Genomic DNA, 24,900 nt, shown 5'->3' on the forward strand with positions numbered 1-24,900 from the left:
CGAATCCAATTCAACGATACAGCGTTTCGCGGATTCTCTCATCAATTTTGATTTTCAAATGTTTCCGTCGCTCGTCTCTCGTAAAGCCACGAGATGTATTATCTCGGATATACTCTCGGAAGTTAAAGCGATATTATCGTACGTCCGTTCGATCATCCCCGATTTGTCATTTTCGAAATTGTATCGCGGTACGCGAGATTTCTAAGATTTATTTGGGGCACAGAACTTCTTGCTGAGAGTTTAGAACCACAGTATTTATTCTCGCGACGGGACCTTTGGTGAACGTCGGGCGGGTGAATCCGATATTCCAAGGGCTTGTCTTCAGCAGATGATGCACCGCCGGTACGCGGCGCCTCCTCCTGTCGTCCAAAGACGATTCGCGTTTTCGTCCCACCGATTCTGACGGATATTAATGGATCTACCGTCTCGGATCTGTAGTTCGCTTATACCCAACCCCGCGATGGTTTACAAGCTACAGGGAGGCGGCAAATTCGCCCATACCGGCTGCTTGCCTCTGAGCCCTAAACGCTTTTGGGATAGTTGTAATGCGTGATGTCGACCCTTTCACCCTCTTTGCGAAAACTGTTGTTAATTAACCGTTCACTTCTCCCTTCCCCTCCTCTCTCTCTCTCTCTCTCTCTCTCTCTCTCTCTCTGCCTCTCTCCAAAATAATTCATCATTTGAATAATGAAGCTCGAGTCTTGTCGAAATTACCGAGTGTAAATCTTATGCACGCGATACGTTTCTCCGCATTCCATTGCACTCGAAGCGACCTTTGCGCGTCGTGTGTTACAACGACTGTGACGACAACTGTCTTTCACGTCGCTTCAATACGAATTGGATTGCAAGCATTCTCGGTAAATGCATATTGTTGGTACGTGCAAGTCAGCGCGTCGCAAATGCACGTCAAAGCGCCGAAGTCCCTTCCGTGCGCGTTTCCAGAGTCGCGTATTTAACGACAATATTCACCGCGAACGCGCCTAGATGATGCAATTAAATCAAATGCAATCAAATTAAAATCGTGTAAAGCGTATCGATCGGTTTTTTTTTTTTTTTTTACGTTGCGTGTTACCATGCATAAAGAATATTTTGCCGTTCCGGATCCCTGTCCACACATGACTTTCCGGTAAATTCGAAGCACCGGGTATGCGGCCACGCTTATACATAATTGCAAATTGTCCTATCTCTCCGTGTAACGTTCGTAAACTTACGGACGCGCACATGATGTAACGCGTTTTTCCTCTCGCGCGTAAAGCTCCCGCCCCGTTTTTGGCAGGAATAAAAAAATGTTTGAAGCTACGCAAGCTCGTGTAATTGAATGGTACGTCGCGTCGCGCAACTTACGGACGGACAAATTATGTCCAACCTTCGTCTGTCGCAATGCCGAGAGAGGACTGCATTTGCACGCGGGGGATGCAGCTGGACGCCGAAATTTGCATTTCGTATGTCTCCTCCGTCTTACCAAACTTCCGTCGCTCTTTGCGGCTCTTTGCGAAATTTACCGCGCGCAAAGTGCCCACCAAACCGCATTTGCATAAGCCGGTTAATAAAGAAAAATTTTAATTTTAAAGCTAATTTAAAAACTTTTTATGTATAAATCTTCATAGGTCAACGGAGACATTCACTTTAATTAACACTCCCTCAAATGCGAAGTCGCAATATCATATTATTATTTTCATAGCGTGAAATATGTAACCGTCGAGGACAAAATCTGAAAATTGCAGAAAATATAGTTGCACGATACAAAGAGAATTAACACAACGGCATGATATTAGTTAAAAAAAAAAAAAAGATCATTACGAGACGGCAGCATAAAGCTTGCAGCCTCTTTGTTTTTCTTTTCTCAAATTCAGATTTTACATAAAATGTTGTCTGACTGAGAATAATGAAACGGAATTAAAATAAAACTTTACAGCAAGCGCTGTTTTATATTTACGCCATAAAACTATTCACAGTCGTTTCCTATTCGTTGCGATTTACTTCCTGGCATATAGCAAAATCTATTTCACTCGTGCATCGTAAACGGAAAATGAACTTTACTGCTCTTGTACATACGCAGATTAAGAATTTATTGCGTCACCGAACGACACGCAAAAATATTCTTCGTATATTCGCGGAATAAAATGGAGCCGCGGAAAATAATCGAAATTAACGACAAAGACCCTTCGACCCTTCGTTTTGCAACTTTTTCCCAACAATACATCATTCATTTTATTTTGCGACTTAGCTGCGAGCAAAGATCATAAATCACGCAACGGCGAGTTGCGCGACAGCAAAATTGTCGGTGTGGCTATGTAGATCTTACGGTCCCGAAAATGTGTGCGCAATCCATTTCCCAACTATCCTTCACAGTTTCTACAAAGTCTGAAAATTCTAAGGAGCGATTCACGATCGAAATGCGAACTCTCGCGTCGGCGTTTCGAGGAAAGGAATTGAAATCGTTGCTTGAAGTGATCGATCGATGCTGATCAGAAAGGCGCTATTTAATTTTCGTGAAACGTGAACTGCAGTAAGGAATGCTTTTCTTTCATTTACTTCGCTCCTTTTTTGCACTTTACTAATTATTATTGGAATTATTGTTGGCGATTATTATTGGAAACCATCGTTCGCCCTGTTAAAAAGCCTGATAAAAAATTTGGCCAAAACAGATCTCATAGATCGAATGAAATCTGTTAGGAGATGTGACAAGAACGAATGTTCACGAATAAAATATCAATATCCACCGAGAGAGAGAGAGAGAGAGAGAGAGAGAGAGAGAGAGAGAGAGAGAACTAAACGTGCGAGAAATTCAAAAGGAGCGTTATCGAATGCGATGAATAATGGAAGCTTAATTGATCACTTATAAGGCGGCATGCTGGCGAAGTGAGAGAAATTCAGTACTTGAAACGAGAAGTGGAGAAGTTTTATGGAGCCTTTTTGTCATCAGAAATAGAATCGTTTTTCGACCAATAATGCGACCGATCTATCAGCCCGTGACGTTTCGCAATTTCTACGTAATTGCTTTATTCTAAAAATAGTGACGCCGGCGAACAATTTACCGCGCGATTGCGTTTCGTTCTTTCGTTTCATTCGGCACTCTCGGGATTGTCATTGCTAATTATAATTGACAAATGGGAAATTTACGGCTCGCCGTCGCTCTGGAAAATGCCGTCATCTGTCCTCTCTTGGGCGTATTTAAATCGTCGTTAAATAGAAACTTGAGTCACGTATTCATCCCTAGTTCTTGAAACTTAGCTCGTGCGAACATTAAGGGCTGCCATGAACCCCGTTGTTTTGTAAGCTCTTGGAGTAACGACAATAGCAACAGCTCAAGTTAGTGCGGTTCGGAATATAAATTAAGTCCTAAGTACGGTAGTAAACTGGGTCGGGCCGAATCTAAGAACTTCCAGATTACCGCAATGTTACGGAAAACTATCTGCGCGAAATCTTCTTAAGATCCCCGCAATCGCGTGTATTTATCCTTCGGAAAATCAGAGACATGCATAAATATATTTGCAATTGAAAATTATTAATGTTAACTAAATTTAGAAGCTAAATTAAGAAAATAGCGATTGCCAAAGAATTGATTTATCAGATTATTGAGAATTAAAATTAAAACGCTTTGATAAATTAAGCCAGAAAATTGCGGAATATAATAATAATAATGCATGTTATTTTCTACCGATTAAGAAATTGATTAAACATAATATATTCCAGAAGAAATTACAAATATTTACAATACATATTTCCTTTATAAATATTACGTAATATTAATACATTTTATATATTCTATCGATAATATTTAGCGATTATTTTCAACTTAGATATTTAACTCGTTTCTCGTGCAGTAATAATAATTACGATACAATTACATGCATTAATAGTCTTTAATATCAAACCAATAAATCCACTTTATTGCTAATCTTTTCCGAGAAAAAGAAATCGTTTTCAAGCTCGCCCGCGGCGTCAGGACATTATGGAAATGCATTTCTCGCCGTGACGCAAAGACGGTATGGCGATCTCGCGAGCAAAGCGGGAATTTTTTGCAGTATCGTGGCGTACTTGTATGTAAACCGAGGCGAACTTGGCCGGTCGGAAAAGTTCTGAGATTTTTATGGTTCTTCGTTGCAAGTAAAGCCCTTCGTTCCCTTCACCCACTCCCCCGTCCAATGTTCTCGTTCCGAGAACGTGTTTCAACGCGAAGCACGCACGGAACTGCAACGACGCAACGACCGAAAGTTTGCACCTAGTCCTCGTGGAACTTTAGTTTTGCGATAATTGCAAGCACGAAACGTTACGCCAGGTTTGATCGGCGAGGCGAAATTGCGCGAAAGCACCCTCGTTGCGACCATACGCGTTACGAAGAAAAAAAAGAAAACCTGCCAGAAATTACCTGCCAGAAAACTAATATCGCCGAGTTAAAATTAAAATTAAACAGTTAATTCACTGTTGGAATTTTAATTTCGAGACATTACAGATCGGGGGTTTATTATAAAGTTCAACACGCCCGCGCGCGACAAAAACTCCTCTGTACATTCTTTTTCTAGCAGTCGAGTTGACTTTTTATGATAATTAATTCGCGGATTATGCTTCACGTAATCTGTTGTGGAATGTGTAGGTTCTGGTGACTTTCTCGGAGGAACTGGACGACGAGGCCGTCGACGTGGCTGTCTTCGGGCAAGGCAGCAGGAACAGCGTGCCCAATATGTACTCCAGCATGGACACCATCCACATGGACACGTTTTGAATGTGTGCCGTTTAATTAGGCTAAGCTCCTAAAGGACTTTCGCTAGACTCGTAATTAACTCAAGTTTTACGCTTCACTGCGAGTGAAGCTTCTCCTGTCTTCATTTCGCTCATACGACGCGCATTTTCGTGGCGATTACTGTGATAGTTTGTCTTTACGCTACGACGAAACGCGCGATTTGTAAGAGCTTAGAAAAAAAGAAAAAAATAGAGGAGCGCCTTGTGATTCTCCCGTTTTTCTCCGAAAGGAATTATTTAGATGTTCGTAGAATCGAAATTTGGACCGAGTTTCGGCTTAAATTTGTAAATATCATTTCTGTGTTCCCGGAGGTTTTTAATTTACCATTAATTTTATAATTATCAATCTTTTTTTAGTAGAATATAAATGTGTAAGTATATTTATAGAGATAGAAAATTAAGATAGATATGCAAGTTTAGCAATGTGAGATGGACATTTTCTGCTTCTATCAGAACAAAAATGCCCATCTCACAAGAATCAATGCATTATTAATTTAGTACAATTTATTTTCTATAGATTTATGAACGAGAAAAATGTCAGGTGGTTGATAAGGGTGATCGGTGAGGGTGATTGGAATCAAATTAACTAGAGACATTATATAATATTACACGTTTAGCAATATTTGTTAGTACCAGAAAAATCTATAAGAAATATCGATTATTTTTTATTACAGATGAATATTATTTTATCGTATTTTAAATAATTGTGACAATATTATGTTGTATTACAATTACTTCACACAATTCTTTTTTATAATAAGTGAAATGGTGACAAATATTGTACAACCAATTGTAACAAAATATTAAACATCAATCATTTTTCACTTGTTTATCTAACCTAACGTTGCTACTTGTATTATAATCAAAATATTTTATACAATCGATATGAAGTTACACGTTGATGGATGTATTATATAGCTAAATATACTCAAGAAATAATTGTATGCCACTCAATAGAGAAATTTATTAAATAATCATTTAAATTTATTAAAATATACTTCAATTGAGCACGCGCGCAGGGCATAATTATTTATTTAATTAGAAACATGTGGACATAAGGGTAAATCAATTTAGTCGGCGCGAGTGGGAGAGACGGTGACTCGCGCATCCGCATCACTCGACTTCCGTTCATATTTTGCTGTCGCACCGGCATTGCAATTTCAAAAACAGAGAATCCCACGGGCGACTCCCCCATCATCAATTTTCGCCGAAGGCGATTATCGACGAGTACGTTTGATACACCCCAACCGACTGGTTAAATATTGCCGATGAGAATCATATCCGTATGTATGGGGCTTTTATTTGTTGCGCTTGACGAGCATCGACGCAGCACCGACTCATAGAAACACGAAGATCGATGCTTACGCGATTACGAATAGCGCAAAATTGAAAGGAGACGCAACGATAAAGCGCGAGACGATGGAATTTATTGCCGCGAACAGGGGGTGACAACCGAGGGGGTGAAAGCATTATGCTTTCAGAACGGGGCACGTCCCGAGTGGCTCACGTTTCAAACACGAAGTCTCACTTGGAATGAAGGTTCATTAATAGAAACGTCGACGTTGCGACAGCATCGAGATTTAAATTATGCCAAGTCAAATTTTCGTTTAGGAGAAATTGTTTCGAGCATAATTAAGTACGGTGAATTTGAAGCAGCTAAATTTTCGGAAAAGGATTACTCGGGACTTCTCGATACACGTTGTTTTCTGAGATTTGTTGCGAAATTTTATCGAAGTTATTTAACGTATTTTAATCGCACGCTTTTAATACGAATACCTATTATATTTGTCAAATGTTTTTGAAATTCGTATTTATTGAGATGTGAGCAATAGTAATCGATACATCTACACGTACATTCTTCAGATCAACTGACAATTGGCATTTATATTATTCGATATACACAAATCGAAAGCGATACTTTACGCAGCGAATTGGTGAAACGCATTGCGGAATTGCTTCGTGTTCTTTATTAATTTTTATTCATGAAAAGTGAATCGGAAATGGAAACGGGTAGCCGAAAGCTCGATATTCATATTATTATAATTAATCGCATTAATTTGCAGATTTTATACGTGAAATGCGATAGGGCGTCAAATATTTCGCAGTGGCGACGAATTGATTGACACTATCGTTCTTCGCTTTATATATTCGACATAAAAATCGAAGCGACCGAGGAAGAAAATGAGAAATGTAAATTATCCCATTCGAATGTGCAAAAATGACTATTATTTCTTATTGGAAATAGAATTTAATTTAATAATTTTAATCGAGAATTTTTGTATTTGTATTTTTTGCACGAAACACATCGAGTGCATCACATTTTATTTGAATTAAGAATATAATTACAATTGTTATAACGAGAGACAGTTCGCGAGAAAAATGTTTTGAACATTTTTTTTATAGAAAGGCGTATATTCCTGGCTACGAAATATCAAAGAGAAGTTCAGTCCAATCGTCTACGTGTCCGGAATAATCGGAAGTTTCTGACCGAAGGGCTGCAGGAAGAAAGAAATGAAGACAGAGGTTAAGTTACCGTAATTTTGCCGATACGACGGCATTTAGCTGTGTCTCGCAGGATAGGATCACCGTTTCGTAACAAGAACAGAAAGAAAACGAATTTCGGTCGATTATTCCGCAACGAAGGATTCCGGCAGTTGTCGGCAACAACTCTTTTTAGCGATCGGTATTTTAGCGTTAACACCGAGTAAAGTATAAACGAAATATAGAAAAATTCTATTTCTCCTTCTATTTCTCGCAAGTCGATTTTCGCTATATTAAAGTGGAATCTATAAATCAATGTGAGAGAGATCAAAGATAGCTTTTCGCGCTCCTAGGAAGCTATCGGCGATAAATTTAGAGCTTTCCGGCGCAGCAGTCCCAATTTCTACTTCGCACGAACTTCGCTTCGCGAGGGATTTTCGCAACCCACAATACTATTTATTACACATTAAAAGAATTCTCCGTTTTATTATAAAAATGAGAGCAAAATTTCAACAGGACACTCCGCAAATTTAACAACGGTATTTCTTTTATTATTAATATATTTTTATGTACAAGGTGGCCCCGAACGTTCCAATCAAATTTTGAGATCTTATAGGAAATGTAATTCTGAACAAAAAGTTTCTTATATAATAATCATGATTTCAGAAGTTTTTGGACGCTAACTTTTTAAGGGAGCATTTTTCGACCCCTGTTTATAAATTTGCTATCAAATCTCAAAGTCTGGCCAGAACGTTCGGCATCACTCTGTCTGTCGTGATACTTTCATTACTTCAATGTGCACTGTGTGTAGATTCTTCTAGTTATTTTATTTCTTTTATTTACTATATCATAAATTTAATTTTCTTTCGCAAACTTCGTTTTAATTCGTACGATTAAATTTTTCGTGCACGTATATTTCTGTTTCATTTAGCAAAGCTATTTAAATCGCATCGGCATGGTAGTAGAATAAATTTAACCAAAGTGGAATAAATTTAACAACCAACAAAAGGAAGAAAGAGAGGGGAAGAGGCTCACGTGCGAGCCTCGCTCGTCCGCTGGCTTTGCCGGAAACGTGGCGATTATCGCGCCACGTGTGTCTTCTCTCGCTTCCTTCGCCGCCGGTAGGTTGGAGCGAATTAAGAGGCTGGATACGTTCCGCAGCTTTGGATAAACTTGGAAACAACTGCTGTCATTCGCAGATGCGCGCGACGACGACGTCGGCGGAATATGCGCCGCTTACTTTCGCTTGGCGACGAGCGCAGCGAAAGGCGAAAGATAAGCAACCGGTATGCACAGCAGACGTACCCGCGAGAATCTTTTGTGAAGCATGGAGAAACGCGCCGACTGTGATTCCGCGAGGATTAAACACATCCGCCGCGTCTGGTAGCAACGTGTTCCGGCTTGTTAGCGTAATTATATCCGCGGCAGACGTGGCATGATTTCGCATACACGATCCGCGCGCAAGAAGTATTACAACATGTCGCGTGTGTGCACGTGCAATAACGTCACACCGTCTACGAACCGTGACTGACACTTTTTCATCGTCTCTTCCCCCGCGTGCGTTGCAAAAAATTTTGCAATCCCGTCTGAATATCACGCATAATTCAATCGGGGCCAATCGCCGATCTAATTCGCGGCTCGATTCGACTCGGCCGCGTGCACGGCGGACGCATCAGCCACAGCATGCTCGGTCATCGGTGCAATTTCTTTTTTTTTTTTTTTTTTTTTTTTCATTTATCCCGGTATGCTCGCCGTATTTAATTACACGGCTGTTCGTCTTGCGATAATCGCGCGTGTCCCGGGAAATATCTGAAATTCCGCGCGCGAGATAAATGACGACGGCGTAGCGACGCTCGTCACGCGACTCACGATCTCTCCCCCGGCGTGCTACCACCGGCGGTATCCTTAGAACGGCAGTCATCGGACAGCACAATGCGGACAATGCGCATTCACGGCAACGCAACCGAGATAGTCCCCCCCTCTGAAGCTCGAAAGCGCGCGGCTACAGCCTGGCTACAGGCAGTCTCCTCCGGTGAATGGAGATCTTTTATCAGCATCACCGTCCCTCAAGTGTCTCCGCGAAGATTCCTCTCGCCGGCAGCCGCCGAGAGTGAGTTAGATCGGTCGAAATAAATCGAGAGGGTTAATCCTCGTGGATTCCGTACCGCCGCCGTCGCGGTGCTGCCGTCCCGACATGGAGATTTGGAGATCAATCGTTGGCGAAATTAAGCTCTCCGTGGCCTGAGCCGGATAATACCGGGATGAATGGGATAGTTTTTGTATCTCAATGAGCTCTGCCGACGAGTGGGTATTTGATAGAAATACGAGATACGCCCGATTATTTTATTTCCTCGGGAGTATAATCGAGGCACGTTAAATCTGCCGCTCCTCGCGTTTTCGCGATTTGCTTGACTCATTTTTCAAATACGAGACACTCAGCGATAAGATTTCTAAAACTTTCTAGATCTTGAAATTTCGTCAATCTTTTATTTGCTCGTAAATATTTGCGTAGTATGAGAAATACGTCCGATTAGAAGTAACGCGAGATATATCATTTAAACTTGATATAGTTAATGTATATGTGCAAAAAAGAGATAGAACGATGTAGTTAAATAGAAGGTAATTTTAAAATTATTTATAAGAATAATGTGTAAAAGAATAATTGAAAAACGTAGAATATAAATATTGAAAATTGTAAAATTATTTCTTTAGATAGATATTAATTTTATTTTTTTTTCTGCTGTATGTTCGTAAATCTCGGATAATAATAGTAAATAATGAAGTTTCCCAATGGATAACAATTTTTAATAAAATTTTTTATGAAAATTTTTTTATTAAAACAGAGAAAAAAACATTTCTCTTGATATAAACATATCTAATTTTTAATAATAAAATGGAATAATGTCATTACTGTAATGTGAAAGCTAAATTACTTTTTTAATAACAAATTTTTTTCAGATCCTGATTCAAAACAATTTATATTTGATAATTAAACATTCTGCGTGTGTTGAAGAGACAGGGAAGAAATAAATTTTATACGTACGTAAGGAAAATTCAAAGATATGTGATTAAATCCGTTTGCTTATCCGTTAAAATGCTTATATCCTGGTGGAAGATAACGATAATACATTGGGTGGGATGCTCCCGCATCATTAGCAATGGAAATTTCTTGCTTTTTGGTTCTCTGGGTTATAATAATATCGAGTGCGTTGGTAACGAGCACGAAAATAAAAGGAAAATGCAGGTATCGAAAATAGCAACGATGAGGCTCATGCGCGCACGTGCGCTAAATAAACAATAATTATATGCCGTATTGTAAATTTTTGTTTGCAGAAATGCTATTCTCGCAAATATCGATTTATTATTTTAATATCAAACGAACATGAAGCACACACCACCCACACACACACACACACACACACACACACACACACACACACACACACACACACACACACACACACACACACACACACACACACACACACACACACACACACACACACACACACACACACACACACACACACACACACACACACACACACACACACACACACACACACACACACACACACACACACACACACACACACACACACACACACACACACACACACACACACACACACACACACACACACACACACACACACACACACACACACACACACACACACACACACACACACACACACACACACACACACACACACACATATAAAATAGATGCAGAAAAGTACTTTGAGCGCACCGAATAATTATAGTTGGTTTTCCTGGAAATTATTAAAGAATATTGTATAAATATATAGAAATCTCTTTCACGAAATTTCCTAGCGAGCAATGTTTTTGCAGGCTGCACTGGTTTAACATTCCGCAAATACGTGACGCGAATCTGGTATTACGTCGATTCAATTAACGCAGATGCTCCTTCCATACCTCGTAGCAATTGAAGATGTATATAATTAGATCGATTCTCCGTCTTATCCGAGATAATATAACATCGCTCAGACGATCATGCGCGATCCATCTTTCGCGAGTCCAAGTTACGTAACTTGCTCATCTTATGAAATAAATGCGTGACTTATAATGTGGAACTTCCGTGACGCGTAATTACATTTTGCATACTAAAAGACAAACGATCAATCAGTCGTTCGTCAGCACGCATAACATCAGAGTCGAATATTTTACCGTTTGATTAATTCGTCCTTTCACTCTTAAGTCGAAGGATCCCGAGATCGATCGCAAAGATGTTATGTTACGACACAAGTAAAGATAAAATTAATGGTTTAGTTGATAATGATCAATGTGAATGTACTGTGATTATATCGAATATATTATATACATTCGATATAACATCAACTAACTATTCTTAGGATGTACTCAGATTATCACTGTTACATAATTTTCGTATATTTTTAAAGATATACTCAAAATATCTTTATAAATAAATATTAATTAATATATTAATGTTTATAAATTAATATTATAAATAAATCTTTCCCCTCTAAAGATCTTTGGTATCAATTTAATAAAGGAAACTAGGGAAGAAAGAAAGAGAGATGGATATTGGGGGAGCTGTGATTTGAAACGATCGCATTGTTCAATTCGCGACATAACGCGGACCCCCCCCTTTCCTCCCCCGTCGCGGCGCGACGCAATCGGAATATTCTGTTGACGCAAATCTGCATACCGCCAATTCAATCAGTTCGCATCCGCCCGACGTCTTGTTCCACGCGACCGTGCGTGTGCTTAATTAGATCGATTCCGCCGTGCCGAATTCATCTTGGCGCAGCCTCGGCTTCGCCAAGACGTAACGATCCATCATGGCCTCGGTAGGCGTTCGCCATTTAACCCGATTCCCGCTGGATCACGGACGAAGACGAGCCTCGGGCGAGGGTGCCGCGGCGTTGATCAAGATTAATCGTATGCAAATTACGCGCGCGGCTTGCAGAGGATTCTGCAAGTTTTGGAGACTTCTACTCGTACGTCAAGGAGGAAGGCACGAGCGGGAGGAAAGATCGAGCGTCTTGTCGAGATCGCGGTGGTAATCGAAAAGACACAGGAAATTCCGTCAGACAGATACAGGAAATCTCGCTTCTGCTGATGAGGAAATCTTTGTTTTCGATATCGATTTTTCGAGCGATACTCGAAAGACGAGTTTTCGACCGAATAGCTTTTTGCAATTTTTCTTTTTTCAATTGTTCTTTATGTCAATACAAAAGGTGTCCTTTGCGGATAAATGCATTCTTTCCTCTTCCGCTTTAAAAGTTTAATCTACGAGAATGTGACTGTTTACGTACTGTTACTGTTACATGTAAGAGACTAATTGCAAACAATTGCATACCTCTGTTTTTTTTCTATTTCAAGTTCTGAATGTACCTTACGTAATAAGCTTCCTTACGTAATAAGCTGGACGTAAGGAAAGAATCACGGTAAACATTGCTCGGTAAAATGTGTTCATAATGCAATCATCATAATTCTCATAATGTAATTGGTCATTCGAATAATTCTTTCAGTCAACGGAGAAATTTCTTTGAAGTTGGAAAACCTTTAACATTTAGTCCAAATGTAATTACTGTTTTTGTCTTTTGTGAATATATTTTATGGTATGCTATTTGCAACTAATTTTCGCGAAATTAAGATTATCGTTTATTCGCGAATTATTAACAAAAATAAAATAGCGGAAAATAAAATTTTTTAATACTCTCTCTTCTTAACGATGTCATATTACATTTAGCTAGACAATTTGCTTGTTATTCTTACGATTCAAGCAAATGACATTGTTCTTTATCCTTCACTTTAACATTTTTTAACAATATTGGATAAAATAAAAAGTAAATATCTTTGTTTAATTTTTTTTAATATTGCATAAGCTATTTTTAATTTTTTTAAACTTTATTTTTTTCGTATTTATGACATTTTGGAAAATAACTCGGGATTTTTACAATAATTAATAAATTAAATTTTTATAACTATGAGAAAATAATGGGCATATAAGCCGAGCCGAGTCTTTTTGTTTGAAAATTTGTTTATGGAAATTATAAAAATAGACGTTTTGACCTGCATCAGATCATTTTCAATAAAATATAAAATCACCTAATAAGATAAATGAAAAAGTCTCCAGTCACGTGCTTCCATCATGAACAAACATGACAAAGATCAGGTCAGACAAATGCCCAAAGGCATTCTTAATGGTGTCCATGAACGTCGATCTGAATTAAATAGTTCGTTACTTAGCAGCTCAGAAAATGATCTGATACAGGTCGAAACGTCTATTTTCAATAAACAAATTTTCAAGCAAGAAGATCCGGCTCGACTTATATGCCCCTTATTTTCTCATTTTTATTCAATATAGTTCATTTCTTTATTATTATTATAATTAGTTTATTCATTCATTTATCTCTGTCTTGTAAATGTTGGCATTCTGTCTACTAAAACAAGTATACTTATCGTTAAATACTTGTGCCAAGTCATTAGTGTCGAATGCCTTATCATGTTTGAATAATTTGTTTTAATTTGTTTAAAGCAAGTGTCATAAACGAAAATGTATTTAATCTTAATTCAATATGATTACTGATAACGATTTGAAAGTTTTACTTTGGCAATAAAAAAGATTTTACAAATTTCTTATAACATTTCTTCCAAAAATTTTAAATATCAAATCTTCCTAAGGTCTTTTTAAAACATTTAATCATTCTTTATTATAAAATTTTCATAATAATATGCATCAAAATGCATACGTCATAAATTATAAAATAAATTTAAAAAATAATCAGATAATCTTATCTTGAAGAATTCTAAATAAAAAAAGAAATATTATACGATTAATTTATTTATCATTCACTATTCTTCATCCCTAATTTGCTCGAATTTGGCCATTAATCCCCCATGTTGATCCGCAAATAACGAATCTATATCATATTTTCTTATTTAAAAAAAAGGAAATTGGAAATTATTTGTCGAACAAAGACATCTAAGACCTGCCAGGTCATTGTCGACGTGGTAGAGCATAAACCTAGGTATTTATTTTTGCCAAGTAGACCCGGATAGACTTAAGTAAGCGACCGTCACCACGGATACGTACGGATACTCATACATATTTAGTCACGCAATGTGACGAGTATGGTAGGTAGTAGACGGTGGTATACATAGAGGTTCTAGTCGCAGAGGGGTCAGTGTAAAACTGTCTTCTGTCCGTGACGTGTCGAACCGTAGTCGATCGAATGAACCGTCAACGAACTGTTCAAACGAGGTTCCTCTTTAAGAAGACCTAAAGAATTCTACATAGAGAAAGGAAGCGCAAACGAGTTAAGAATTTCCTTATCGCAGGACACTAGAATCCTTGAATCCCTCTACTCTTTTTATACATGAGGGTAAGTGCAAAAATCTCGGCGACAGTTGGAAATAAGCTCTAGGTCGTTAAAAAAAAAAAAAAAAAGTTCTTCATGTTATCCAATGTAGAGTTTACGTAGAATTATGTAAAGTAATGCAGTGGACTTTTCGTTTCATTTTGCGTCGGTAACGGATCCCTTTATCGCTGGAATTCAGATTTAATGTTGCACGCACGTGACGCGTATCTGACGCGACCATTCAATTAACACGAATGTTCCTTCCGTGTTCTGTAGCAATTGATGAAAGCGCATCTAATTAGATTGATTCTCGCTACTGGATTCTACTCGGATAACGTGCTCAAACACGATAGTCTGCTTTCAAGATCCTTAATTAATGATTAATTTGGTAAATTGAATTAATCTCGCTTTCAAGAAAAAAAATGAAACATATATTAGAGATATTTGTTAAGAAATACGTTTGAAAATCTAGAACAGATTAATATCAATTTTGCTACATTATTATAAATAAAAAATTCACTTGCTAATTGTTGTTTAACAATAAGAATGGTCTTTATTTTATTCAATGTCGGCAATCGGTCCCGCTTTCGCGTAAGCCAACTAATGAGCTTATGGAATAAATCGATACGAGACTTAGCCAAAGTCACTTTCTTTATTTCTATGTACGCATGATTCTTACGAGAATATGAGTCACGCAGTAAGAGCCTAGAATAAAATATGGAAGTTCACGCAGGACAATCCGGATGTCGACAGGCCGTAGAGACTTATCGACAAGCATTATCTGCGCGATATCGGAAAGTGGACATGGAGGCGACCAACCGCGATTATATACGTACGTGACCCTGGAAAATCGTATGCCATAAATTTGTTGGTTGGGCCCCGAGGCTGCAGCGTGCACGTTACATGCGGATAAATCAAGGTTAGGAGATAGGCGAAAAAAATTCAATCAAACAAACGTGTCATCGAATATGTGCGAAACGAGCGATTCATCGTAGAGCTTACGAATATCCGCTTGACGAGAAAATTTTGATACTATTAAATTTATCGATCGACAGCAGACAGAGAGAGAGGGAGGGGGAGAGAGAGAGAGAGAGAGAGAGAGAGAGAGAGAGAGAGAGAGAGAGAGAGAGAGAGAGAGAGAGCGAGCATGGTATAGAAATACTAATCAGTGGAATGTTCAGTTCGCTTAAGTAATTAGGTTAATTAGATCGAATAGAAAATTCTTCCATTAATTTTTCACATAATACATTGTTCGCAAAAGTATTACGCGATTCTTACATTAGATCTCGCAATTTTCGAATTCTTTCCTGAAATATATTAGCATTAGCATAGTTAGTATATACGTTAACAAAGATTAATAAAGATATATGTTAACGAAGATATTAATAAGATATTAATAAAACGATATTAGTAAAACGATATTAGTAAAAACTATTAAATCTTACCTCAGTATTTATCTAAAAAATTATAAAAAAGGTCGTTATTTTTTTCCTAATGTAATAAAACGTACAAATATAATATAAAAGAATTATAATTTTATGTCCTACAATCTCTACGCAGAATAAATATTTTATATGGCTATTTTCAGAAAACGTAAATATTTCAATAAAGCAATTTTCCATGACAAAAATGTTTTTTTTATAATTACTTTTTTTTTATTTCTAGCAAAACTCCAATTGATATAAGATTTTGGCAAAAGTAATTAGACGTTGAAGAAAGATTTCGCGAAAATGAGCAACATGCCATTTACACCATTTCAACAGCAAGTGTTTCTTTATCATGTTAAATCATTCGTTAAGTCATTACGTATCATAGTTCTTTGCAATTAGTGAGTAACAGTACATAGGTTTCCTCCGAATACGGAGATTTTGCAAATACATTGAAATAGTCTTTCCTGTTTTAGCTTCATGGCTGCATTACGCGTATGTGTTTCACGTGCGCACGTTGTTACGTAGCCTTAAAATAGCGACAACCAGCACATTTAGCCCGCGCAAACCGCATAACTGACGCTTTACATTTGTGCTTTTTGCGTAGAAAGCAGCGAAAAGCTGCTCACGTCTTCCGTGTAGACGCGATAGCGATACTGCGAATATCATTCGATTAGTAAATCGTATTATTTAATTTTCCGGTTCGGCATTATATAACATTTAACCGTGAATAGTGTCCTAATGAAACCGCATTTCATCTAATTGGGTTAGACATCAAATATTAATTAATTGACGGCATAATTTCGCCGGTAACGTAATGCGCATAGCAAATCGCGCGTGATGCTACGAATTGATTTGAATTTGATTTTTGCGTAAATTTCGTACGCAAATTTGCCCGATCGTCATTTCGTCGATAAATAATTGATAATCATAATTAACCGTCGATGTAATGGCGTTAATTTCTCGCGCAGCTGGGACCGATTCTAAACGGCGCGACGCGCTCGAAAATATCACGCGACTAATTCCCGCGCATCGCGTATTTACCGGGAGCAAACGCATTTTTCACACCGTGGGTTTCATCGAAAATGCGGTTGCACATTGTGGCCTGGGAATTTCGAAAAACGAGCCGAAACGACAAATTTGCTTTACCCTTGTCGCGCGTAATCAAGCGCGCTTTCACCATTATTTCGACGACCGCGTTCAAATATCGCGGTTTGGTCGCTGCAACTTGTGCAAACCTTCGATCGCGCGTTTTCGCAAAAACGCATCGTGACCGCATCGTAACGCGTACGTCGGGATTTCTCGAATCCTTCATTGACCAGCGCTCATTCGCCTTTCATCAGAGTGCACTCTCTGCAAAAGAGTGCGTCCGAGTTTAGAGTCGTGCGACGTCGTCGTATTACCTAGAAAAAGAGCATTGCTTGTAGGAAGGATTTCGAAATCGAAGAAGAGCCCGTCGCTACGTGACGTCTCCTCGACATCTATCGTGCGCATTTTGTCCCATCTTCCAGTCCTTCCTCGGGATCCGGCCCGATAGTTGGCTCTTTCGTGATCTCGAGGCAAACGCGCGCGCTTCAGAGAAGTCGAGAATCTTATTGAATCTGCTGTAATCCGCGGCGCCCGACGTGTACTCGGATGCTTTTGACATCACCCCCCCCCCTCTCTCCTCTCCGTCGCTTTGCTCTCGTGGCCAGATTATATCGATTATATGACGCAACACGCCGGCCTTTCTCAGAACGATATCGATTTTACAACGCCCCGTAGGCCTCATGAGCGCCACGATAAGCGAGCTTTGATAATGGTAGCCCGAATTTCGTGCCTGACGCTTCGCTGATGTAACTATCGTCGAATTACTTGTCGTTAGCTTGAAATAATTTCCCAATAATACTGTTGAAACAACTGTACAAACGACAATTTTTTCATAAACAAAACGACTATTATTATGTATAAACCAAAAAAAAAAAATAAGAAAAATAAGAGGTCACGATAAAGGACTCACGTGTACTCGTTTAAGTACGTAAATGTGACTTTTACTCCGACTTTTACTCGCGTCTTGAGTCTGCAATTAGCGTGGGTAATTGTAAAAGTATCGATCCGGCGCTGAGCGTGTTGTAACGTCGTACCGTAGGCTTACCGCAGTATACGGGAAGGGCAAGCCGGTATAATTTCGCGATGTATATATATATATATATATATATATGTATATATATATATCCAAGTGGCAACCAGAAAACAAGTCGACGGGATATCGCCGACCGCATAATAATCAGTCGGATGTGCACATTCGTGCGACTCGCGCTTCTAAGCCAGACTTTGAAATCCCGTTCGCGCGAACCCATAGAGAATTCTACGAACGAGTTATATATCGATCGTGGCGGCTGGTTTCACCGACAGGTGTGAGTAAATCTTCGGAACTGCGCGATATTCCGCGAACTGATAACCGATATCGCATTAGGAGGACTTTTACGGTGTCATATTTTTATATCTTTATGGTATTGACATCGACGTCGCAGATCTCATAACGTCGCGACGCGATGTAATTGACATCGGGCATTGTGAAAAGGTATCCGTCATTGCGAATACGCTTTCCTTCGCTTCAAAATTGATTTTTGGGCACGCTTTTAAATATTATAGGCTATTTAAATGTTAAAGCGAAAAAATGTAAGAGATACGATTTTACCATTCAAATATGTGATTAAATATAATGCACCGTGCTTTTCATCATCGATATCGATAGCTATCTCGTATTATAGCTCCTCTCTCACATGCATATTTTTAAATTTCTGTAGTATCGATCGATAACAGATAATAATGCTCGGATTTTATTTAATAGTGCTCCGGCACTTCACAAAGAACATCATGCCTATCATGCCTTCAATAATGAATTCTTTGAATTTTGAAATAATTCTTTATAAGTAGGAAGTCTAGTAAAATATTAAAATACTTTTAAAATATAGGAAAAGCTATTTTTTTTTTCTTAAAAATATCCGCCAAAGAAAAATAAAATTATTATATCAGACTTTGAAAATAAACTGCTTAATAAAAATAATAAGTTCAGTAGATTACGTAACTTTAAAAACAGCCAACTCATTTACTATGAGATATAAAGTCTCTCGTAGAGATAATTGCTTGGAATACTTAATATTTTATAACCAGGTAATGAATATGCTTTGTAATGAATATGAGTTGGTAGAAATTGGAATGATAATGGTATTCAAATGTGTGAGAGGTACACTAAAATGCACACATTCACCAATTATATTCAAATATAATCGAAATTCTTTAAAATATTTGGAAAAAATATAAATATTACCTTCTACTGCCTTACCAATGTTACACAAGACATTACATTAATGTTTTAATGTTTTATGTATCAAATACAGATAATTCTATAATTTATATAAATAGATAATAGATATTGAATTAATATAAATTAATAACCTCAATAATTAATGAAGTTTCGCTATTGTCTTTGTTGTTCTTGTGGTCCCATCAGATTTAGAAATCGATACTCGTTGCTATTAATAATTAACATTAATTATTATCTAGTAGAAAGAATGATAATTAAGCATATAGCAATTAAATAAAAATTTTATCGAAATATATATATATATATATATATACACAATTGGAATTCTATTTCTTGTTGAAACGTGTAGAATAGCGATAGAGTTCATTCCTCTATCTGCAAAAATAGATTGACACAGACTAGATGAAAATTGATCGGACAAGAAAAGATTTCTAAATCGGATATTAATTTAACAAAATGATTTCTTAAATTAACGAAATTTGCAACATCTCGATATATTTGGCCTGAAAATCAAAAGTGAAATGTGGTCGATGCGTCATGCGATAGTTTTGCGACTCTAAAGCGGTATACATCTCTTTTATGATAAAGGGGTTGAAAGGGGGCGCAAGAGAGAACAGGCCTTCATCGCCTTGCCTTCCGCGTTTTCACAAGATATTGTCGCGACGAGAAAATACGCCGTGGTTACGAAGACGCTGATAGGATATTTTTATTGAAGGGAGAATATGACGGTATTTCGCGTATCTTCCATTTTTTTAACCCGTTGACGAGCATTATGAGCACCGTAGGGGCTTCCACCAAATTTACCTGATAATATCGAATATATCGACCGTTATCGCTCAAGCCCGAGCCTTTGTGACGAAAGGACCATGATTAAAGGCCAATGTATGAACCACCTGATGGTCACGCTGATACAGTTTTGTCACTGCTACTTACGTAACAATCAAAATTATCGATTTTTATTTAAGTGCAGACGTGCGGCGTGAAAATGACTCGACTTGAGATATCAGCAAATAAACAATGCGCTTTTCACAACACAAGAAATTTCCCGAGGGACTTTCCCGTCCGGTCGAATCCCGGGGAGAGATTTCGTTTTAGACTTTACTTAATACTCGCCAACATCCGTAAGAGAAATGATCAACAATGGGTCATGAAGCCCGTACGGATACGGCGATACGTCGGACGGAAATTGAAAATGCGAGGAATGTCGCGGGGTATGTTTCGTCCATCCGAGATTCTTTTGGTCGCGATGTTTAACCGAGATATTCCCGAGATAAAGAGGAGGAATCGCTGCACTCTGCATTTTCTCAGGAAAAGATCCTCGGCCCGTCTAGACGCGCATCCCTCACGTATTTCACGGACCCCGGGGGCGTTTGCGGAATTCTTGTTTGCGACGGGGGTGAGAACCGAAGGAGGAAGAAAGGATGGAGGGGGAAAGGAGAGAGCGAGGAGGAGTGAAATTCGCGCAAGAGAGGAGTCGTCGAAGACTCGTCGACCTTTCCTTCACTTCTGGGGATGGTGCAAAAGTTCGGAATACAGCCCCGAGGTGGCGAGTAACGGCAGCGACGGGGATGATTGATAGCAAAAAGCGCGCGGCGCGCCTCGCACACCACAATGGGGACCAGAAATATGAGACCGGAATAAAATTCATAGCCGTTGCCAAGGGAGACGTTAGGCTGCGATTGAGATGCAAATAAGAGCGAGACACCCGGTAGCGACAGTGACGACGAGCACGACGACGAGCACGACGACGACGACGACGACAACGACGACGACGACGACAATGACGACGACTTCGTGGCATCTCCGTAACTCCTTCGTACCGACGTCGACGGCGTTTGCGGAAGAGAATTTTTTATGAGCTCCGGAAGTCGCTATCTATGCCGAAATTTTCGGTGGCTTTGGAAATTTTTCGCGGCGGAACGCTCGACAAGGATCTCCATTCGTATCGCGAATCAACTACTTATATGAAAGCGGCGTAAAGAATATTTTAAGAAAGTAGGCTATGCGAGAAAGAGAGAAATGTATAAAGATCAATAACGATGTACCTATTTTAATCTTTAACCGACATGCGACGGTCATTCCAGCTTTGTTCCTTTCTTATTCCAGTTCAGAAAAAATATGCACTAATCTTATTCTAATATTTTTTTCTTGATTTGATAATATAATTTTGCTTTTGCAAAAAAACCTTGTTTATGTGTAACCACGACGATCTCGATAATTAATGCACAGTTAATGAAGCGTTAATTGAATTGTGAGAAAATTTTCGGAACTTCGGCACTGTAAGCATAAAATTGCTGAAGATCGTAGTAGATTTAATCTCACGTGTAATATAAATACATCGTAATTTTATCTTCTTCAATTATCGTAATACGAGCTTTTCTTCTTTCAGTTAAGTTTAGCGGCGGATGGATATCACTATTATCGGCTAAAAGGCCGTTAAACGTATTTTATTCGATTCGCCAGCCAGTGGAAACATAGCCCGTACCCGATGAGTGTGAGTATCGCTTCGCTCGCGAATATTCGTAATTCCGCTAACCGTTTCATTATCTGATTACGCGCGATCGTTTTCCACGAGAATCGCCATTATTCCGTCCGCGTCGGCATATCATCGTCGGCGGCCGCTCGTAATCGCTCATTCCAAAGCGCCGTTCACGGCGAGTTGGATCCGCGCGATTTAGACCCCGGGATCGCCACTTTGTTTTCGGCGAAAAGCGGATCAAGCGCGGTTTGCATTTTACCTCCCGCGCGAGGTATTTCCGATGTATTACCGATTTACGCGTTACCGCGATTGCCTTTTAACGGAGCATGATTCACGGCTCTTTTTTTTTTTTTTTTTCGCGCGATTATCACGCGCGCGCGTTTTGTCGATCGCGCGAGTGACTCATGGAAGAGTACGTAAAGGTGGTACTTGGCATGCGCGTACCTCTCTGGTCTCATTATCACGCGACGCATCGATGCACCGCCGAACGAATTAAATGCAACAAAGGCCGACCGGTGAGAATGTCGCGACTATTATAGTATAGACCAATCGCTATATAACAAAGTTGCGCTACCTGCCACGGCTGCATCGTACCTGCTCGTTCCTTATTGATCGCGCTCCAGGGCTCTAAGCGCCGTAAGAAACTACATAAATTAATCACGAGACAAGAGAGAGAGAGAGAGAGAGAGAGAGAGAGTCTTGCCGTGAAGTCTTAAACGGATCACGTCACTCCTGGCGGTATTAGAAATTAAGGATAATTAGGAGAATCGGGAGAGAATGTGTTGGCGCGCACGTGATTCGCCGTCTGCCTCTCGATTTCTTTTTGCTTGACGACTTATTTACTCTTCCATTTAACGGGACGAGCGTCTCTCCTGTTACATCATTTCTGCGGGCCAGACAGCACGTAAGGAGTATATAAATTAATTAAAGCGCACGAGAAGAGAGCAGCTGACAAATTTGAAGACCGTAACGATTCAACGTCGGGCGACGTCAAGAACGTAAACGCTAGTTAGAAGTAAAAGATTTTGGAACAAAAGATTTTCGAATTCGATTCTTTATGATATAAAATATTTGGAGATTAATTTTTACGGACAATGTGCGTAATAAAGTGCAAGTAATAACAGGAAAAAAAGAGATCCATAAATTGAAAAAAGAATTTTTAAACGGTATTATGAAATAATATTATAACGATTTGGTTCATGATATGAGAATAATCTTTTTGCTTTCTTGAATTTTTATTATTTATGTAAATTTTTATGTATATTTACATTCATATTTTATTAATATTTTAATGTAGGAAAAAATATGCAACTGCATTAATATAATTCATGAGAAACTGGAGCTGTAACATTATTAGACAATACAATAATGAGTTATTGCGTATATCTAATAATAATTATTGTTGTTGTTTTTTCCAGGTTCGATTGACGGGCGGCCATATGGTGAAGCAGAGGAGATTTATCGGAAATACCAATAACAAAATGATCAATATACATTTGTAGAAGATTTGTATGGATATCTTAGAGAAGTAATACGCATGATCCGAATGTAACATACGTTGTTCCTCATGAATTAGGTACGAAAATAGGCCTGTACGAGACTTATCACGAATTTTATGAGGCAACTATTTACATTCGCGATTACATTTACGTAAGACGCGTTATCGAGTACTGCAAGAAGAGTTACAGATTCGTCAACGAGTCGAAACATTTTAATAGGTTTCTACGAGCCAGGAGACGAGTGCTAGATCCGAGTGCGGATCCAGATGTGATCGTACTTGTGATTCGATTTTCTTTTTTTTTCCATTTTATCCAGATTTACAGAGATTTACAGAGATTTACAGAGATTTTTTTTACTTTCTTATTACGGTGAGTAAGACACGATACCATTGCTTGTCCATTTCTTCTTTTATTCGGAAATTCAAATAATAAAATCAAATAAAAGTTGTAGAACGTGTTTTCGCGTTTCGCAGAAAAGTAGTAGAAAATTTCCGAACGTAGAACAGAGAACCGAATATTTTTCGCGTATAATATCGAATGTATCGAATTATCAATGCTGCCTAGAATATAATTGCAGTTCGTATTGAAAGCCATTTCGGAATAATTGCAATATTGAGATATTCGTATTTATAACAGGATAATTCTAAAAGCTTTATGAACAAAAATAATAGATCTAACGCTCAATATGTATTTTAAAAATCTAAGAAAATAAATATTTTATGTTAATAAAAAAAATCAAATTCAATGTTCAATATCTGTCTCTTTGCGAGCATTACGAAAGACATTTGGAAAGTTTCATAACGCAATTCTAACAGTATTCGATAGAAATGGTTTTTTAAAATGACAATATGAGTATCAGATCAGATCGCAAGAAGTAGGGACAACGTAGAGAATTTGCAAAGCAATTCATAGTTCGCGACAGTACCATTGACAGAAATAGTGAGACATTTAGCGATCCATCTAGACAATCGAACGGCAAACAACTTGATTCGTTAAAAACAACTTGATCGAGTTTATCGTGTGGCCAATATAACAATAACTTGCCAGCGTATCGCGTGCGTTTCTCTAGACTGAGCTGTCGAACTGTCATTGAGACTAATCGATTATTCAGAGCAACCTCTCCCCGCTTGAATGTCGCAGAAAACAGACGTCGTAATCTTGCCTTTTGTTCTTTTTTTTTTTTTTCAGATTTTAGATACTATCGTTTATCTTACAGAGGAGGAAGAATAAAGTCAAAGTAATCGAGAGCGGTAACCGCAGTATCCATTACGTTTTATAACTCTCGCGATATTGATACAAAGGCAATCCCCGACAGATTTTCATGTCACAATCGAGCAAACGCATGGTCGAAAATTCTGCGGGAAAAATGGTGTTTTAATTTGCGAAGTCTGAACCAATTTTCGACCTTTCCGTGTGCCGAGCCAGGCAGAGTTTCGTCATAATGGTGAGTGATATATCGGTGCGCTTTATATAAATTAATTTATGCCTTCCAAGCGGAGAACATATATAAAATCTCATTCATTACGCATGTCGTCGCAAATCGTCGCTCCGCCTTACGTAATTCGATATGCATAACAGACACTGCCCATATCGGTGTAACCCAAATAGC

At 38.6% G+C, this 24,900-nt stretch overlaps 3 protein-coding genes across 13 annotated transcripts in view; 2 read left to right on the plus strand and 1 right to left on the minus strand.

Annotated features, from left to right (window-relative positions):
• Window positions 1-5,720, plus strand: part of ldd (lipid droplet defective) — a 36,047-nt gene extending 30,327 nt beyond the window's left edge. For all 7 annotated transcript variants that reach the window (XM_089084808.1, XM_089084809.1, XM_089084791.1 and 4 more), the window contains one exon: window positions 4,598-5,720. In XM_089084808.1, the coding sequence (XP_088940934.1) occupies window positions 4,598-4,726 (129 nt within the window). In that variant the 3' untranslated portion in view covers window positions 4,727-5,720. The remainder of the gene's footprint in view (window positions 1-4,597) is intronic.
• vermilion (Tryptophan 2,3-dioxygenase vermilion) overlaps window positions 1-24,900 on the minus strand; it is a 236,349-nt gene that overhangs the window by 42,532 nt on the left and 168,917 nt on the right. The gene's annotated exons all lie outside the window — the stretch shown is intronic.
• Mdr49 (Multi drug resistance 49) overlaps window positions 14,385-24,900 on the plus strand; it is a 53,813-nt gene continuing 43,297 nt past the window's right edge. The window contains exons 1-5 of one of the 5 annotated variants that reach the window (XM_089084820.1): window positions 14,385-14,600; window positions 21,703-21,807; window positions 23,211-23,368; window positions 23,511-23,660; window positions 24,480-24,735. The gene's annotated coding sequence lies outside the window, so the exon portion shown is untranslated. Of the gene's footprint in view, window positions 14,601-21,702; window positions 21,808-23,210; window positions 23,661-24,479; window positions 24,736-24,900 lie in introns of all 5 variants that reach the window. The other 4 variants (XM_011648580.3, XM_089084825.1, XM_089084846.1 and 1 more) reach the window with 4 other exon arrangements.

This window comes from Pogonomyrmex barbatus, unplaced genomic scaffold, assembly GCF_055798465.1.
Source record: "Pogonomyrmex barbatus isolate J1 unplaced genomic scaffold, ASM5579846v1 scaffold1, whole genome shotgun sequence".
NCBI classification, from domain to species: domain Eukaryota; kingdom Metazoa; phylum Arthropoda; class Insecta; order Hymenoptera; family Formicidae; genus Pogonomyrmex; species Pogonomyrmex barbatus.